At 40.6% G+C, this 20,954-nt stretch overlaps 1 protein-coding gene across 1 annotated transcript in view; it reads right to left on the bottom strand.

Annotated features, from left to right (window-relative positions):
- Positions 1 to 20,954, bottom strand: part of LOC120052026 (protein kinase C-binding protein NELL1-like) — a 536,246-nt gene that overhangs the window by 407,942 nt on the left and 107,350 nt on the right. Inside the window, exon 5 of the mRNA XM_038998895.1 lies at positions 14,078 to 14,248. Within this exon, the coding sequence (XP_038854823.1) occupies positions 14,078 to 14,248 (171 nt within the window). The remainder of the gene's footprint in view (positions 1 to 14,077; positions 14,249 to 20,954) is intronic.

Here is a 20,954-nt window from a genome sequence, read left to right as displayed (position 1 = left end):
GTACAGTGGCTTGCGAAAGTATTTTGCCCCCTTGGCAATTTTCCTATTTTGTTGCCTTACAACCTGGAATTAAAATAGATTTTTGGGGGGTTTGTATCATTTGATTTACACAACATGCTTACCACTTTGAAGATGCAAAATATGTTTTATTGTGAAACAAACAAGAAATAAGACAAAAAACAGAAAACTTGAGCGTGCATAATTGTTCACCCCCCCAACATCAATACTTTGTAGAGCCAACTTTCTCAGCAATTACAGCTGCAAATCTCTTGGGGTATGTCTCTATAAGCTTGGCACATCTAGCCAATGGGATTTTTGCCCATTCTTCAAGGCAAACCTACTCCAGCTCCTTCAAGTTGGATGGGTTCCGCTGGTGTACAGCAATCTTTAAGTCATACCACAGATTCTCAATTGGATTGAGGTCTGGGCTTTGACTAGGCCATTCAAAGACATTTAAATGTTTCCCCTTAACCTTTCATTGCTACCCATCCCGGATCCGGGAGCATCCTCATCAAAAAGCTGACTAGCATAGCCTAGCCTAACGCGACAGGGATATCATATAATATAATTTTCATGAAATCACAAGTCCAATACAGCAAATGAAAGATAAACATCTTGTGAATCCAGCCATCATTTCCGATTGTTAAACTGTTTTACAGCGAAAACACAATATGTATTTCTATTAGCTAACCACAATAGCAAAAGACTCAACCGCATATTTTCACCATTTTTTTTACCGCATAGGTAGCTATCACAAAACCGACCAAATAGAGATATAATTAGTCACTATACCATATTGACAAGAAGTTAAACCACTCAAGTGTTGCTTTAGCAGTATGATTAGGGTCATTGTCATGCTGTAAGGTGAACCTCCATCCCAGTTTCAAATCTCTGGAAGACTGAAACAGGTTTCTCTCAAGAATTTCCCAGTATTTAGCGCCATCCATCATTTCTTCAATTCTGACCAGTTTCCCAGTCCCTGCCGATGAAAAACATCCCCACAGCATGACCATGCTTCACTGTGGGATGGTATTCTCGGGGTGATGAGAAGTGTTGAGTTTGCGCCAGACATAGTGTTTTCCTTGATGGCCAAAAAGCTCAATTTTAGTCCCATCTGACCAGAGTACCTTCTTCCATATGTTTGGGGAGTCTCCCACTTGCCTTTTGGCGAACACCAAACTTGTTTGCTTATTTTTTTCTTTAAGCAATGGCTTTTTTCTGGCCACTCTTCCATAAACCCAGCTCTGTGGCGTGTATGGCATAAAGTGGTCCTGTTGACAGATATTCCAATCTCCGCTGTGGAGCTTTGCAGCTCCTTCAGGGTTATCTTTGGCCTCTTTGTTGTTTGTTTAGACAGCATTTAACTCCTTTTATGAAGTGGCAGCTGCATTCATGTAGATAATGTTGGCATAATCTAGGATAGATACAGTGACATGCAAAATAACATTTTGTAACTATATGTGTTTTAAAAGATAACTTAGAGTTGATCCAAAATGCCCAGGTATTTGTAAAAAGGGATATGCTCAATTTGGGCTCCATTCAAGGTGCAGATTTTTTTAATCTGTGGAGTCAATGTTGTGGGCTCTAGAAAACAAAATACAGTAGTTTGTTTTTCTCTGATTCAATACTAATTTAAGGTCAACAAGTGCTTTTTCTACGACATTAAAAGCAGTCAGATAAAGCCTGGTTCACAGAGGAGACAATATAGTACATAACAGTATAATCTGCATAAAAGTGAAATATTGTGCAATATTGTTGATGTACATATTAAAAAGTACTTGGCCCAGAATGGAACCTTGCAAAACACCTTTTGTTCTGTGAAGGAAACTTGACCTGTCAGCAGATGTACATTGTGATCTATCAGCTATGTAGTTCTGAAACAAAATGCAAGCGGCGTGATCTAAACCAATAGAAAATAACCTCTGTATAAACAGCGTATGATCAACAGTATCAAAGGCCTTGGAGAAGTCTATAAAGAGGGCAGCACAATGTTATTTCTCATCCATAGCATTTACTATATAATTTACTACAAGTGATGTAGCAGAGATACAGTATGTCCTGGTCTAAAACCAGACTGATGACCATTCAGAATACAGTTCGAAGATAAGAAAGATCGTAGCTGAGAATTGATCAAGGATTCTAATATTTTTGCAAGAAGTTAAGCAAAAACTAACGTGACCTTCGGAGCAACAAGAGTAAATGAAGACACTTCTCCAGTTTAGAAGGACCACCATGTGACCGGCATAGCCAATGTTATTTTCTAAATTAACCAAGCAGGTTCCTAACAACAAAAGAGCCAGGGTAGGATAGGGATGTTTGTGAGGAAGAAGAGCAATTACGACGTATAATTGTATCTCAATCTGACCTTCTGACAGTCCCGTTCGGAGATTAGGTTTGACCTTGAACGCATTCACCAAATCAACACACGCTGGTGGAGTTCCTGCCTAACTACATTGCAGTCGCATGTCAGATCTTACAATGACTGGATCAATATTTAAGGCCAGGCACCATATGAGCATATACAGTATGCACATACAGGGAGCAAAAAAATTGGGACAGTGACACATGTTTTGTTGTTTTGGCTCTGTACTCCAGCACTTTGGATTTGAAATGATACAATGACTATGAGGTTAAAGTTCAGACTGTCAGCTTGAATTTTAAGGTATTTTCATCCATATCGAGTGAACTGTTTAGAAATGACAGAACTTTTTGTACATAGCCCCCCCATTTTAGGGGACCAAAAGAATTGGGACAAATCTGTATCGAAGTAGTAAAAAGTTTAGTATTTGGTCCCATATACCTAGCACACAACCATTACATCCAGCTTGTGACTCTACAAACTTGTTGGATGCATTTGCTGTTTGTTTTGGTTGTGTTTCAGATTATTTTGTGCCCAATAGAAATTCATTCTAAATAATGTATTGTGTCATTTTGGAGTCACTTTTATTGTAAATGAGAATAGAATATGTCTCTAAACACTTCTACATTAGTGTTGATTATGGGTAGTCCTGAATGACTCATGAATAATGATGAGTGAGAAAGTTAGATACGCAAATATACGCTAGATACGCTAACCTCTCACCATTACAATAACAGGGGAAGTTTTTTTGGGGGGGGTATGATGTTTGTGATTTTTTAGGAACATTTTTCCAAGAACATTTTATCCAGAATAAACATTTTACAACAAATTAAACATTTTGAGTAAGTCTGGAGAATATACAGTAGTATCAAAGGAAAACCACACAGCTTGGTGAATGTAGATGCTTCTGAAGCTGAGAAAAATGAGTTTGCATGTGGGGAAAGTCAGATTTTTGTGAAATGACAATTAAATACTAAAGAATTTACAGTGCTTTCAGAAATAATTCACACCCCTTGACTTTTTCCACATTTTGTTGTGTTACAGCCTGAATTTAAAATGTATACATTTAGATTTTTGGGTCCCTGGTCTACACACCACACCTCATAATGTCAATGAGAAATTATGTTTTTTTTATATTTTTTTTTTTTTACAAATTAATAAAAAATGAAAAGCTGAAAAGTCTTGAGTCAATAAGTATTCAACCCCTTTGTTATGGCAAGCCTAAATAAGTCCAAGAGTAACAATATGGTTACCAAGTCACATAAAACATTACATTGAGTCACTCATGTGTTTTCATGATTTTTGAATGACTACCTCATCTCTGTACCCCACACATACAATTATCTATAAGGTCCCTCAGTCGAGCAGTGAATTTCAAACACAGATTCAACCACAAAGACCAGGGAGGTTTTCCAATGCCTCGCAAAGAAAGGCACCTATTGGTAGATGGTAAAAATGTAAAAGCAGACATTGAATCCCTTTGAGCATGGTGAAGTTATTAATTACACTTTGGATGGTGTATCAATACACCCATTCACCACAAAGATACAGTCGTCCTTCCTAACTCAGTTGTCGGAGAGGAAGGAAATCACTCAGGGAGTTGAATGGCTGTGATAGGAGAAAACTGAGGATGGATGAACAACATTGTAGCGATGAAGTAGACATATTTGGTATTCACATCTCAAAAAATATAAATTAACTTAACATAATTCATTTCGAATAGAAAGTTAGCAAATATAGATAAGATTCTTCAGCAATGGAGAGGTAAAAACTTGTCTATTTATGGAAAAATCCCATTGATTAACTCTTCTGTCCTATCACAGTTTACTTACTTACTAATGGCACTGCCTACTCCAGATGACTCGTTTTTTTTAATCATATGAGCAAAAATATTTCATTTTATTTGGAATGCTAAACCAGACAAAATTAAACGTGCCTATTTATATAATGAATATGAGTTTGGCTGGCTAAAAGTATTAAATATTAAAGCTTTAAACCTCTCACTAAAAGCGTCACTCATACATAAATTATACTTAAACCAAAAATGGTTCTCCAGTAGATTATTTTTGCCTTGATACAGATTGCAACTTCTCATTTCCGACTAATTGAAAATGAAATTTTGTTTAAAGTATCACCCTTTCTTAAACAAGCCACACAAAGCTGGTTACAATTTAAGTTTTAGTTTTATCCTCCAGAAAATATTTAACAAATATTACAACAAGTTATGGTTAAATTGAAATATACTGATTAATAAAAAAACATTATTTATGGAACAAATGTTTAAAAATAGTATTATATTTGTTAATGATACTATGAATCGAAACAGAGGAGTTATGTCACATATGCAGTTATCGAAAATATATGGGAATATCTGCTCAATACAAACTTACAACCAAATGATTGCAGCACTACCACAAAAATGGTGGAGGCAAGTAGAAAAGGGAGAAGGTAGGGAACTTGTTTGCCTGCCATATACTAAAGATACAAATTGGCTGAAAGGAACTGGCCTAAATAGAAAAATATACCAGTTTCATCTGAGAACAAAAATGTTGACAGGTTGCAAAATAAATAGGAGCAGCTTTTCGATATATCAATTCCAATGCATATGGCTTATGAACTGGTACAAAAAACTACACTTGATTCAACACTTCGAGTTATTCAATTTAAATTATTATATACAATTCTTGCCACCAATAGAATGCTATAAATATGGGGCATAGAACAATCTCAGCTCTGTACATTTTGCTGCAAAGAGACAGAATAAATAGATAATTTATTCTGGTATTGCTCTTATGTAGCTTGTTTCTGGTCACAGGTTCAGGAATGGTTAAAAAAGTCACAACAGGGCCTCCCGGGTGGCGCAGTGGTCTAGGGCACTGCATCGCAGCGCTAGCTGAGATTCTGGGTTCGCGCTCAGGCTCTGTCGCAGCCGGCCGCGACCGGGAGGTCCGTGGGGCGACGCATAATTGGCCTAGCGTCGTCCGGGTTAGGGAGGGTTTGGCCGGTAGGGATATCCTTGTCCCATCGCGCACCAGCAACTCCTGTGGCGGGCCGGGCGCAGTGCGCGCTAACCAAGGTGCACGGTGTTTCCTCTGACACATTGGTGCGGCTGGCTTCCGGGTTGGATGCGCGCTGTGTTAAGAAGTAGTGCGGCTTGGTTGGGTTGTGTTTCGGAGGACGCATGGCTCTCGACCTTCGCCTCTCCCGAGTCTGTACGGAAGTTGCAGCGATGAGACAAGACAGTAACTACTACTAATTGGATACCACGAAATTGGGGAGAAAAAGAGGTAAAAAAATGTATACAATTTTAAAAAATCCGGGCAAAAGACTCGCTGGCACAAAATTAGGCATGAATGATCAACTCCCGAAGGAAATTGCAGAACAGCGCAAAGTTATGTACCCACTCTTCAAGGTGAATAGACTTAAAGGGAAATGTTTAGCTCTTGATGTCGATAAACTGTAAATTGATAACCAACTGTTCCGAGACACATGGCTATTCTAAATATACTCGAATATTGGAACACCCAATACTCTCCATGGTAGGGATTGTAATTTTTTTTTAAACTATTGATAAAGAAATAAACTACAAATACACTATACCATTAAAGATAGGGAACGTTGTAAAATAATTAGTATTCAACTTTATATTTATAGTTTTTATAAATAGATAAAAGATAGCATTAGAAGAAAGGATAATTATTGAAATAATACATCTTGAAATATACAGTGGGGCAAAAAAGTATTTAGTCAGACACCAATTGTGCAAGTTCTCCCACTTAAAAAGATGAGAGAGGCCTGTAATTTTCATCATAGGTACACTTCAACACTTCAACTACGAAGGAGTGGCTTCGTAAGAAGCATTTCAAGGTCCTGGAGTGGCCTAGCCAGTCTCCAGATCTCAACCCCATAGAAAATCTATGGAGGGAGTTGAAAGTCCGTGTTGCCCAGCAACAGCCCCAAAACATCACTGCTCTAGAGGAGATCTGCATATAGGAATGGGCCAAAATACCAGCAACAGTGTGTGAAAACCTTGTGAAGACTTACAGAAAACGTTTGACCTCTGTCATTGCCAACAAAGGGTATATAACAAAGTATTGAGAAACTTTTGTTATTGACCAAATACTTATTTTCAACCATAATTTGCAAATAAATTCATAAAAAATCCTACAATGTGATTTTCTGGATTTTTTTTTCTCATTTTGTCTGTCATAGTTGAAGTGTACCTATGATGAAAATTACAGGCCTCTCTCATCTTTTTAAGTGGGAGAACTTGCACAATTGGTGGCTGACTAAATACTTTTTTGCCCCACTGTAAGGAACTGGAACACAAAAGTACTAAAAGCCCAAAATTAGGTAGGAATTAACATGGTAGAGATAAAAACACACCAAACAGAGGACATAGAAGGCACAGTATGTGGGTATGTGCAAGTGTATTGTGATGGAAAGTGGGGTGTCTGTTTCTGTGTTTGGAAAAGTGTGGAGTTAAGTGAGTGAAAAATAAAAATGGTTGTAAATGCCAGAGCCCATGTGTGTCTGCGAGCAGGAGTTGTGACAGGGAGATATTTCAATTTTGTGCAGATATGGGATATAGTTTATTCATTTATTGTCCTATCATGATGGAACAGTTCCCAACCCTATACCCTAGACACCCACCTGAGCGACCTACACACTAAAGAGAACTGCAAGTAGCCTATACGGGGCTCCTGAGTGGTACTGCATCTCAGTGCTAGAGGAGTCACTACAGACCCTGGTTTGATTCCAGGCTGTATCACAACCGGCCATGATTGGGAATCCCATAGAGCAGTGCACAATTGGCCCAGCGTCATCTGGGTTTGGCCGGAGTAGGCCGTCATTGTAAATAAGAATTTGTTCTGAACTGACTTGCCTAGTTAAATAAAGGTTAAATAAAATAAAATAAAAAAATATATATACAGCAAAGACAGAAAGATAAATGTGGTCAGAGACCCACTAATGCTGCACTGCCCCTCAAGATTCTGAGCCTGCCTGGCAGGGTTGGTCTAACAATACCAAAGCCCTCAGGTAGTGACAGTGCTGGCAAACACTAGCTGCAGTAAGTAACCCATTGGAAGGTGGTCACACTCGGACAATCAGAGAGGGGGCAAATGATTATGGCCCTGGTGTCACAAAATAATCAAAAGGTCTGACTGCACAGAGATGCTTGGGAAAATTGTCACAACGGGGGACCAATGTGTCTGTGTGTTTCAGGGTAAAGGGGTGTATCTGAGCTCCATCAGCTAGGACTTGACCTTGTTTAATCAAATCTCCCCATTCCTTCTCAATTTTGCATGGCTTCTCAAACAGCTACAGTCTTCTTTTGAATTGGGTTTGGGGATGGAACAACTGTTGAACATCTGAGCTTATGGTTGTTTGTGGGGGAATGGCGGGGAATGTGTGTGTGTATGTATCCCACATCTGTTGCTGTGGGGTAATGAGGTTTGGGACAATACAGGATGATTCACAATAATTATTTGCCAAAATAATAATTGCTTGCCAAAAACTATTTAAAAATAATTACTGACTGCTTATAGGTAACAATCCTTTGTATGAACTGCCTACATTATTACACATATTATGAATTCATTGTGGAAAGAATTTAAGATATGCAATATTTGTTTACCCAAAAATGAAAGTGATGGAGTGCTGCATCAGATGACCTGGCCTCCAAAATCAAATGTTACATTTTTTTATAATCTTTGTAAATTATATCATAAATAGGACTGGTGGAATTATGTCACATATGCAGCAAACAAAAATATATGGACATTTCTACCCAAAATTACAACCAACTAATTGCAGCATAACCGCAAAAATGGAAGAGGCAAGTGGAAGGAGGAGAAAGCAAGGAACTTGACTGTCAGCCCTGCGTTAAAGACCAAAATTGGTTAAGGAAGATTGTGATGAAAAAAAACGTATACCAGTTTCATTTAAGGACCAAAATATTGACAGCTGTGCCATACAGATTACAAACTAGTTGGGAAGAATTTCTTTCGATGTATCCCATGGCACATGGTTTATGAACTGACACACAAAACAACACCGGATTCAAAACAGAGTTTTTCATTTTAAATTATAGACAATTCTTGCAACCAATAGAATGTTATATATATATATCGGGGATACTACCCTCCCAGCTCTGCAGATTTTGCTGCAAAGAGACACTGTCCATATGTAGCTTGTATTTGGTCGCAGGTTCAGGAATTGCTGAAGAATTGCAACATTTACCTGGAGCTAACTCTGCAAATAGCACTTCTGGGTGATTTGAAAAGTCATAGTCGGGGCCTCCCGGGTGGCGCAGTGGTCTAGTCTCTGAGTCTCTGGGTTCGCGCCCAGGCTCTGTCGCAGCCGGCCGCGACCGGGAGGTCCGTGGGGCGACGCACAATTGGGCTAGCGTCGTCCGGGTTAGGGAGGGTTTGGCCGGTAGGGATATCCTTGTCTCATCGCGCTCCAGCGACTCCTGTGGCGGGCCGGGCGCAGTGCGCGCTAACCAAGGGGGCCAGGTGCACGGTGTTTCCTCCGACACATTGGTGCGGCTGGCTTCCGGGTTGGAGGCGCGCTGTGTTAAGAAGCAGTGCGGCTTGGTTGGGTTGTGCTTCGGAGGACGCGTGGCTTTCGACCTTCGTCTCTCCCGAGCCCGTACGGGAGTTGTAGCGATGAGACAAGATAGTAATTACTAGCGATTGGATACCACGAAAATTGGGGAGAAAAGGGGATAAAATAAAAATAAAAAAGTCATAGTCAATCAATCAATTAGAGGTCGACCGATTAATCGGAATGGCCGATTAATTAGGGCCGATTTCAAGTTTTCATAACAATCGGTAGTCGGCATTTTTGGACACCGATTATGGCCGATTACATTGCACTCCACGAGGAGACTGCGTGGCAGGCTGAGTACCTGTTACGCGAGTGCAGAAAGGAGCCAAGGTAAGTTGCTAGCTAGCATTAAACGTATCTTATAAAAAGCAATCAATCTTAACATAATCACTAGTTAATTACACATGGTTGATGATATTACTAGTTTATCTAGCTTGTCCTGCGTTGCATATAATCAATACAGTACCTGTTAATTTATCATCGAATCACAGCCTACTTCGCCAAATGAGTGATGATTTAAGAAGTGCATTCGCGAAAAAAGCACTGTCGTTGCACCGATGTGTACCTAACCATAAACATCAATGCCATTCTTAAAATCAATACACAAGTATATATTTTTAAACCTGCAAATTGAGTTAATATTGCCTGCTAACATGAATTTATTTTAACTAGGGAAATTGTATCACTTATCTTGCGTTCTGTGCATGCAGAGTCAGGGTATATGCAGCAGTTTGGGCTGCCTGGCTTTTTGCGAACTGTGTGAAGACCATTTCTTCCTAACAAAGACTGTAATGAATTAGCCAGAAATGTACATAATTATGACATAACATTGAAGGTTGTGCAATGTAACAGCAATATTTACACTTATGGATGCCACCCGTTAGATAAAATACGGAACTGTTCCGTATTTCCCTGAAAGAATAAACGTTTTGTTTTCGAAATGATTCTAAATTATCAGTTTCTGGATTTGACCATATTAATGACCTAAGGCTCGTATTTCTGTATGTTATTAGACTATAATTAAGTCTATGATTTGATATTTGATAGAGCAGTCTGACTGAGCGGCGGTAGGCAGCAGCAGGCTCGTAAGCATTCATTCAAACAGTACTTTCCTGCATTTGCCAACAACTCTTCGCTGTGCTTCAAGCATGGCGCTGTTAATGACTTCAAGCCTATCAACTCCCGAGATTAGGCTGGCAATACTATAGTGCCTATAAGAACATCCAATAGTCAAAGGTATATGAAATACAAATGGTATAGAGAGAAATAGTCCTATAATTCCTATAATAACGACAACCTAAAACTTCTTACCTGGGAATATTGAAGACTCATGTTAAAAGGAACCACAAGCTTTCATATGTTCTCATGTTCTGAGCAAGGAACTTAAACAATAGCTTTTTTACATGGCAAATATTGCACTTTTACTTTCTTCTCCAACACTTTGTTTTTGCATTATTTAATGCAAATTTAACATGTTTCATTATTTATTTGAGACTAAATGGATTTTATTGATGTATTATATTAAGTTAAAATAAAAGTGTTCATTCAGTATTGTTGTAATTGTCATTATTACAAATATATATATAAAAAAAATCGTCCGATTAATTGGTATCGGCTTTTTTTGTTCCTCCAATAATTGATATCGGCGTTGAAAATCATAATCGGTCGACCTCTACAATCAATAATATAATAATACTCTTAGCAAAAATGTTTCTTTAATTTACAATCTTTAGATACCATAAAAATAGAAATGTAGAGAATTTTGTGAAACATCACAGCTCAGATTAAAAATACATGGCAAATAGAAATAAAAACTGGATGGTGTTCAGAGATAGATGGGAAGGGTTTTGTGGAGCTGAATGGTGGGACTAAAAATAACAAGATCACAAATAAAGTATACTGTGTTCGTAAAATGCATATACAGTGAATTCGGAAAGTATTCAGACCCCTTCACTTTTTCCACATTTTGTTACATTAAAAAGCCTTATTCTAAAATGGATTGAATCTACACACAACACCCCATAATGACAAGGCAAAACAGGTTTTTAAAAACTTAAATATCACATTTACATAAGTACTCAGACCATTTACTCAGTACTTTGTTGAGGCACCTTTGGTAGTGATTACATCCTCGAGTCTACTTGGCTATGATTCTACAATCAATGGCACACCTGTATTTGGGGATTTTCTCCCATTCTTCTCTGCAGATCCTCTCAAGCTCTGTCAGGTTGGATGGGGAGCGTCACTGCACAGCTATTTTCAGGTCTCTCCAGAGATGTTCGTTCGGGTTCATGTCCGGGCTCTGGCTGGGTGACTCAAATACATTCAGAGACTTGTCCCGAAGCCACTCCGTTGTCTTGGCTGTGTACTTAGGGTCGTTGTCCTGTTGGAAGGTGAACCTTAGCCGCAGTCTGAGGTCCTAAGCGCTCTGGAGCAGGTTTACATCAAGCATCTCTCTGTACTTGGGCTCCCGAGTGGTGCAGTGGTCGAAGACACTGCATCTCAGTGCAAGAGGCGTTTATCAGACACACTACAGTACCATTGCTGTTGCTCTACCCAACTCTGACTCTGTCTCTCCCTTGCTCTCTCACTTTCTCCCATGCTCTCTCTCTTTATCTCTTTCTCTCTCTCCCAGAATGTCCTCATTTTTAAGACTTTAGAATTCTCTCTCTGTCTCTTTCTCTCTCTCCCAGAATATCCTAATTTTTAAGACCTGGATCAAATCCAGGCTGCATCACATCCGGCCACCCATAAAGCGGTGCACAATTTGACCAGCGTCGTCTGGGTTTGGCCGGAGTAGGCCATCATTGTAAATAATAATTTGTTCTTAACTGACTTGCCTAGTTAAATAAATGTTAAATAAAATAAAAAACTTTGCTCTGCTCATCTTTCCCTCCATCCTGACTAGTCTCCCAGTCCCTGCAGCTGAAAAACAACAGCATGATACTTCCCCCACCATGCCTCAGCATAGGGATGGTGCCAGGTTTCCTCCACATGTGACGCTTGGCATTCAGGGCAACGCGGAGTGCCTGGATACAGCCAATAGCCGTTGGTATATTGGCCATATACCACAAACCCCTGAGGTGCCTTATTGTTATTATGAACTGGTTACCAATAGAATTAGAATCAAATCAAACTTTATTTGTCACATGCGCCGATTACAACAAGTGTAGACCATACCGTGAAATGCTTACTTACAAGCCCTTAACCAACAGTGCAGTTAATTTTATTCACCAAATATACTAAAGTACAAAATAATAAAAAGTAACACAACATAACAATAATGAGGCCATATACAGGGGGTACTGGTCCCGAGTCAGTGTGCGGGGATACAGGTTATAAGTAATTTGTACATGTAGGTAGGGGTGAAGTGACTATGCATAGATAATAAACAGCGAGTAGCAGCAGTGTAAAAAACAAATGGAGATGGGGGGGGTCAATGTAATAGTCAGTTGGCTATTTGATGAATTGTTCAGCAGTCTTATGGCTTGGGGGTAGAAGCTGTTAAGGAGCCTTTTGGTACTAGACTTGGCGCTTCGGTACCGCTTACCGTGCAGTAGCAGAAAAAAACAGTCTATGACTTGTGTGACTGGAGTGTGACTCTCTGACCATTTTATGGGCTTTCCTCTGACACCACCTATTATATAGGTCCTGGATTGCAGGAAGCTTGGCCCCAGTGATGTACTGCGCCGTACACATTACCCTCTGTAGCACCTTACGGTAAGATGCCGTAAAACGTCAGCCATCCTCTTCGGCGCCATTTTAAAAATGTATGTTTTGTCATACCCATGATATACCACGGCTGTCAGCCAATCAGCATTCAAGCCTCGGAGCACCCAGTTTATAATTACAAATGATTTGCAGACTGCAAATTGATTGCAAAAAGCCCAAACAGATATAATGTTTGACTAAAACATAATAATTTCAAACCTCTCTATTACGTGTGGGAATACTTTGGAAAATATTTTTTTTACATTCAAATCACTTGGAGCTCATTTCCTGGTGTTTTATGTCCAACAATGAAATATATATATTTTTTTTAATCTGACAACTTGGGGGGGGGGGAATGCGTGTGTGTGTGCTCACGCATGTGCACATGCAATGTGCATGTGTATGTGTGTGCATAAGTATGTACATGTGTAGATGTGACACAATTACAGAACCCTACAGTCTACAGCTTGCCTCTCTTACCCAATACTGTCTGCAGCCTGTCACCAGAGCAACAATAGGTGTTTACAAATATTTACCTTGATGAGCTCACAGAGCTTATCAGTGGTGTTACTTCTCGGGGAAACTTGTGACACTCGCTGAATGCTCAAAGGGAACGTGGCTATGGGAGACAGCTGGAAATATCACAGCCTCTCAACATGCCCCTGTGTGAGTGTGTGTGTGTGTGTGTGTGTGTGTGTGTGTGTGTGTGTGTGTGTGTGTGTGTGTGTGTGTGTGTGTGTGTGTGTGTGTGTGTGTGTGTGTGTGTGTGTGTGTGTGTGTGAGTGAGTGAAAGGGGAATACCTAGTCAGTTGTAAATCTGAATGCCTTCAACTGAAATGTGTCTTCCGCATTTAACCCGACCCCTCTGAATCAGAGAGGTGCGGGGGGCTGCCTTAATCGACATCCACGTCTTCGGCGCCCGGGGAACAGTGGGTTAACTGCCTTGAGTGTGTGTGTGTATGTGTGTGTTTGTGTGTGTGGTGGAAGCTGTGGTGCTTGTGTGTATACGTATGTGTGCGTGTGTGCGTGACCTACTGCATGTGCACAAGTGCATTAGTGTACATGTGTACGTGTGTAGGTGTGTGTGCATCCACCTGTGAGTTTCTACAGTGTTAGTTCACAGCAGTATCAGGGGTTTCACCTCTGGTAACATCCTGCTAGCAAAGACGCCATTTTAGGCTAAAGGTGACATGAGTGTTGCCAGTTATATAAGGTTCAAGCTGGTTCAAGCTGATGCTTCCATTGCCTGACTTTCAGTCTGTATTACTGCTTGTACTTGTAGGTAGAATGGAGTGTACTTGTAGCACTAATGGAGATGGCTAGATTGTATGTTAACCAATAGGTGTGTGTGCATGCATACGCATACATGTGTTTACGCCTGTGTGTGTCTTTTACCTGTTGCAGTCGACATGCAGCAATAGGTGTGTAGCGCTGATGGAGAGGGCTATCTTGTGCCACTGGCCATCGGCTAGTCGGTAGGGGAAGGACTCTGAGCGAGGCTTGCCCTTGTAGCGGTAGTGGTAGCGGATCTCTTCCCTCAGCCCACTGCTCTCCAGCTCAAAGTAACTGCAAGGGAGGAGAGGGCAAAGGTTACAGGCAGAGTTCAGAGATCACTGAAGCTCTTACAGCCCCTGAGAAATATGGAGAAGAATTTAGCTTGGGGTCATGAGGTGATGCAATGGGGGAATGTGGTGTGTTAATATTCAACATACATACCCTACCCGTCAAAAGTTTTAAAACACCTTCTCATTAAAGGGTTTTTCTTTATTTTCTACATTGTAGAATAATAGTGAAGATATCAAGACTATGAAATAACACATATGGAATCATGTAGTCACCAAAAAAGTGTTAGCACAAATCAAAATATATTTTATATTTGAGATTCTTCAAATAGCCACACTTTGCCTTGATGACAGCTTTGCACACTCTTGGCATTCTCTCAACCAGCTTCATGAGGTAGTCACCTGGAATGCATTTCAATTTGCAGGTGTACCTTCTTAAAGGTTAATTTATGGATTTTCTTTCCTTCTTAATGTGTTTGAGCCAATCAGTTTGGTTGTGACAAGGTAGGGGGGGTATACAGAATGTAACCCTATTTGGTATAAGACCAAGTCCATATTATGGCAAGAACAGATCAAATAAGCAAAGATAAATGACAGTCCATCATTACTTCAAGACATGAAGGTCAGTCAATAGGGAACATTTCAAGAACTTTGAAAGTTTCTCAAGTGCAGTCGCAAAAACCATCAAGCGCTATTATAAAACTGGCTCTCATAAGGACCGCCACAGGAAAGGAAGACCCAGAGTTACCTCTGCTGCAGAGGATAAGTTCATTAGAATTACCAGCCTCAGAAATTGCAGTCCAAATAAATGCTTCACATAGTTCAAGTAACACATCTCAACATCAACTGTTCAGAGGAGAATGTGTGAATCAGGCCATCATGGTTGAATATCTGCAAAGAAACCACTAATAGAAGGACACCAATAATAAGAAGAGACTTGCTTGGGCCAAGAAACACAAGCAATGGACACTAGACTGGTGGAAATGTGTCCTTTGGTCTGGAATCCAAATTGGAGATTCTTGGTTCCAACCGCCGTGTCTTTGTGAGACGCGGTGTGGGTGAACAGATGATCTCCGCATGTGTATTTCCCACCGTAAAGCATGGATGAGGAGGTGTTGTGGTTAGGGGGTGCTTTGCTGTTGACACTGCCTGTAATTTATTTAGAATTCAAGGCACACTTAACCAGCATGGCCACCAAAGCATTCTGCAGCGATACGCCATCCCATCTGGTTTGAGCTAAGTGGGCCTTTCATTTGTTTTTAATCAGGACAATGACCCAACACACCTCCAGGCTGTGTAAGTGCTATTTTACCAAGAAGGAGCTTGCTGGAGTGCTGCATCAGATGACCTGGCCTCCACAATCCCGGACCTCAAGCCAATTGAAATGGTTTGGGATGAGTCGGACCGCAGAGTGAAGGAAATGCAGCCAACAAGTGCTCAGCATATGTGGGAACTCCTTCAAGACTGTTGGAAAAGCATTCCAGGTGAAGCTGGTTGAGAGAATGCCAAGAGTGTGCAAAGCTGTCATCAAGGCAAAGGGTAGCTATTTGAAGAATCACAAATATAAAATATATCTGGAATTGTTTAACACTTTTTTGGTTACTACATGATTCCATATGTGTTATTTCATAGTTTTGATGTCTTCACAATTATTCTACAATGTATAATATAGTAAAAATAAAGAAAATCCTTGAATGAGTAGATGTTCTAAAACTTTTGACCTGTAGTGTACATTCAACTGTAAGCAATATTTTTGTGAAGACAATGGGGTAATGGGCATCTTGGAGCTGTTTGTTATCATAATGACTGATTTAAAACATGTGAATAAAGTCTTTAATACAAAAATCAAGAGGAAAACAAGCCAGATAATAACGCGTATGGCAAAATAATAATCTAAAAAGACATTCACGGTTCGACTGACAGGAGAAGAGGAAAGTAGAGAACAAAAGAGGAGAGAAGAGAACCAAAGAGAGCAGAACCAAAGAAAACAAATGGTCTGAAGAGAACTGACGAGAAGAGTCTGCTGCCTGTCTGAAGAACAAGAAAATTAGAAGAAAAACATTTAAAAGGACAGCAGGAGAGGTGCAGAGGTAAAGCAGAAGAGAGAGTCAGCACCCAGAGGAGAATGAGAGGAGGAGTGTGGGAGTGTGTCTCTAAAGCCGTCTGTCTCTAAACATGTCCAGCATTGCACACACAGGGAGGAGCGGCCCCATAAACCTTCAATGGAGCGTAATGACCCAGGCCCAGACATCTCCTACCCCCTGCACTCAGGCTCTGATCAGCCGCGCTAAATTAAGAGCCAGGAGGCCACAGCCAGCACCCAGGGAACCGTAGCCAGCCAGCCGTGACATTTCTGTTTCTTCAAAAACTTCTGCACACTGGCCCCTTAAAACAACCACCATTTTCCCGTTTCCAATCCCCAGAGTTCACCACACACGCAAATGCACATATGTACACACACACGCACACACACACAGTGTCCCAACTCGCACACACACATCAGCCCAGCCAGGCCCCATCCATATGCATGCCCAGCGAGGATACAACCATCCCGCTATGTAGAATACCAAGTGAGGCTCCGTTCTGGGAAGCTGGATTTATCCCTCTCCCAATTCTCAGTTTGCCGAAAAACTGAGAGCAGCTCGTGATAGCTATCCAAAACAGTACTGGCATGCGACACACAGAAAAATAATGTATATGGCCGTGGATTCAATGGGCAGTTGATCAAACGAAGGGAGATTAACTCAAATATGACGTGAATTAATTAAGTTGTAAACCCTCAGAGCGTGTGTCTGCATCCTAAATGGAACCCTATTCCCTATATAACACACTACTTTTGACCAGGGCCCACAGGAAGTGCACTAAATAGGAAAGAGGGTGCCATTTGGGACGTAAGCCGTGTGACTGAACAATGTTCAGGAGCTGTTCCAGAGAAACGGACAGACAGCCAGACCTCAACGTTTAAGAGCCACCATTAAATCAACACATGTACTCTGTACCCAGGCAACTGCCACCTCTAAGAGATCACCTCATTGCTGGGCAATACAACAACCATTCACATGCATCCAAATCTGCCTGCATTTTCATTCGCGGCAGGCATCTATTCATGAAGGGATTAATCAGAATCAGAACCTGCCTAATCCAGGTTTCTGTTGTCCCTTTACAATATGAGCTGGTTGTAAATAGAGTACATTAATTTACAAGGCCAGCGTGCAAGGTTTGGCATGTGATGTCTTAATTATGTCTGGTAAAAGGGGTGGACCGAAAGGTTGCTGGATTGAATCCCCAAACTGACAAGGTAAAAACCTGTCGTCCTGCCCCTGAGCAAGGCAGTTAAACCACTGTTCTCCGGGCGCCGAAGACGTGGATGCTGATTATGGCAGCCCCCCGCACCTCTCTGATTCAGAGGGGTTGGGTTAAATGTGGAAGACACATTTCAGTTGAATGCATTCAGTTGTACAACTGACTAGGTATCCTCCATTTCCTAAACTGGTTTTCTGTCTGACAAGACGTCATATAACCAGATTACAACCAACTGGTCCATTACATTACAACCAGGTACAGATGCATTTTTCGCTATCAAGACATCTTGGGAAAGATATCATCTTTTGGTTATCTGGATGCTACACAGACGTTCGCAAAACTTCCACAGCTTTGCGTACTCTTGGCATTCTCTCAACCAGCTTCATGAGGTAGTTACCAGAAATGCATTTCAATTAACAGGTGTGCCTTGTTAAAAGTTAATTTGTGGAATTTCTTTCCTTCTTAATGCATTTGAGCCTTTCAGTTGTGTTGTGACAAGGTAGGGGTGGTATACAGAAGATAGCCCAATTTGGTAAGACATGAAGGTCAGTCAATCCAGAAAATGTCAAGAACTTTTAAAGTTTCTTCAAGTGCTATGACAAAACTGTCTCTCATGTGGATCGCCACAGGAAAGGAAGACCCAGAGTTACCTCTGCTGCAGAGGATAAGTTAGTTAGAGTTAACTGCACCTCAGAATGCAGCCCAAATAAATACTTCACAGAGTTCAAGTAACAGACACATCTCAACATCAACTGTTCAGAGGAGACTGCGTGAATCAGGCCATCATGGTCAAATTTCTGCAAAGAACCCACAACTAAAGGACACCAATAAGAAGAAGAGACTTGCTTGGGCCAGGAAACACGAGCAATGGACATTTGACCAGTGGAAATCTGTCCTTTGGTCTGATGAGTCCGAATTTGAGATTTTTGGTTCCAACTGCCATGAGACGCAGAGTAGGTGAACGGATGATCTCCGCATGTGTGGTTCCCACCGTGAAGCATGGAGGAGGAGGTGTGATGGTGTGGGGGTGCTTTGCTGGTGACACTGTCAGTGATTTATTTAGAATTCAAGGCACTCTTAACCTGTCTAGGACGGGGGTGCCGCTAGCGGCACTCCTCCCACATTCCACTGAAAAGGCAGAGCGCGAAATTCAAAAAAAATATTTTTTTTAAATATTTAACTTTCACACATTAACAAGTCCAATACAGCTAATGAAAGACACAGATCGTGTGAATCCAGCCAACATGTCCGATTTTTAAAATGTTTTACAGGGAAGACACAATATGTAAATCTATTAGCTAAACACCTTAGCAAAAGACACCATCTTTTCTTTGTCCACCAACACCACTAGCTATCACCAATTCGGCTAAACTAAGATATTGATAGCCACTAACCAAGAAAAAACCTCATCAGATGACAGTCTGATAACATATTTATGGTATAGGATAGGTTTTGTTAGAAAAATGTGCATATTTCAGGTAGATATCATAGTTTACAATTGCACCCACCGTCACAAATCGACTAGAATAAATACATAGAGCAACGTGTATTACCTAATTACTAATCATCAAACATTTCGTAAAAATACACAGCATACACTAATCGAAAGACACAGATCCTGTGAATACAGACAATATTTCAGATTTTCTAAGTGTCTTACAGCGAAAACACAATAAATCGTTATATTAGCATAGCACATGTGCAAACATTACCAGAGCATTGATTCTAGCCAAAGAGAGCGATAACGTCAACATCGCCAAAATATATTAATTTTTTCACTAACCTTCTCAGAATTCTTCAGTTGACACTCCTGTAACATCATATTACAACATACATATAGAGTTTGTTCGAAAATGTGCATATTTAGCCACCAAAATCATGGTTAGACAATGACAAAAGTTGCCCAGCTGGTCAGAAAATGTCGTGCGACATATTAGACAGTGATCTAGTCGTATACATAAATACTCATAAACGTGACTAAAAAATATAGGGTGGACAGCGATTGATAGACAATTTAATTCTTAATACAATCGCTGATTTACATTTTTTAAATTATCCTTACTTTTCAATACAGTTTGCGCCAAGCGAAGCTACGTCTAACAAAATGGCGTCATAAGCGATTAACATTTTTCGACAGAAACACGATTTATCATAATAAATTGTTCTTACTTTGAGCTGTTCTTCCATCAGAATCTTGGGCAAAGAATCCTTTCTTGGGTCTAATCGTCTTTTGGTCGAAAGCTGTCCTCTTGCCATGTGGAAATGCCCACTGCGTTCGGCATGAACTGGAAACGTGCCCAGAGGTTGAAAGTGTCTCAGAAATAAATGTCCCAAAATCGCACTAAACGGATATAAATTGCTATAAAACGGTTTAAATTAACTACCTTATGATGTCTTTAACACCTATTACAAGTAAAAACATGACCGGAGAAATATTACAGGCTACACTAATGCTTGGAAAAAGAGCAGGTCGGTGTCCACCGCGCGTCCGGCGCAGCTGGAAAAGAGTTCCTACCTACACGTTTTTTTGTTTTATAGTGGCTGTGATTGCGCAATCGACACCATTCAAAGCGTCATCACGTAAAGACATCCAGGGGAAGACGTAAGCAGTGTCTGTATCCTCATAGCGTTCACGGGGACCTTTAAACTGACTCCAGATCAGGGGCCAAGATGTGTGAAATCTGACTCCATGTCAGGGAAATTGCTGTAGAATGAGTTCTGTTCCACTCAGAGACAAAATTTCAACGGCTATAGAAACTAGAGACTGTTTTCTATCCAATAATAATAATAATATGCATATTGTACGAGCAAGAATTGAGTAGGAGGCCTTTTTGAAATGGGCACCTTTTTCTCTGGCTACTCAATACTGCCCCTTGAGCCCAAAGAGGTTAATAACCAGCATGGCTACCACAGCATTTTGCAGTGATACGCCATCCCATCTGGTTTGCGCTTAGTGGGACTATCATTTGTTTTTCAACAAGACAATCACGCAACACACCTCCAGGCTATGTAGGGGCTATTTGACCAAGAAGGAGAGTAATGGAGTGCTGCATCAGATGACATGGCCTCCGCAATCACCCGACCTCAACCCAATTGAGATGTTTGGGATGAGTTGGACCGCTGAGTGAAGGAAAAACAGCCAACAAGTGCTCAGCATATGTGAGAACTCCTTCAAGACTGTTGGTAAAGCATTCCAGGTGAAGCTGGTTGAGAGAATGCCAAGAGTGTACAAAGCTGTCATCAAGGCAAAGGGTGGCTACTTTAAAGAATCTAAAATACAGTACCAAAAATATAGAAAAACCCTTGAAGGAATAGGTGTGTCCAAACTTTTTTACCTAAAAACAATTTCTAAATGTTTTTTTTTTCTTTTTGCATGAACAGATTGTCGCATGGAATGTACGTCACGA

This window comes from Salvelinus namaycush, chromosome 1, assembly GCF_016432855.1.
Source record: "Salvelinus namaycush isolate Seneca chromosome 1, SaNama_1.0, whole genome shotgun sequence".
Classification (NCBI taxonomy): domain Eukaryota; kingdom Metazoa; phylum Chordata; class Actinopteri; order Salmoniformes; family Salmonidae; genus Salvelinus; species Salvelinus namaycush.
This window is presented reverse-complemented; position numbering and strand designations above follow the sequence as displayed.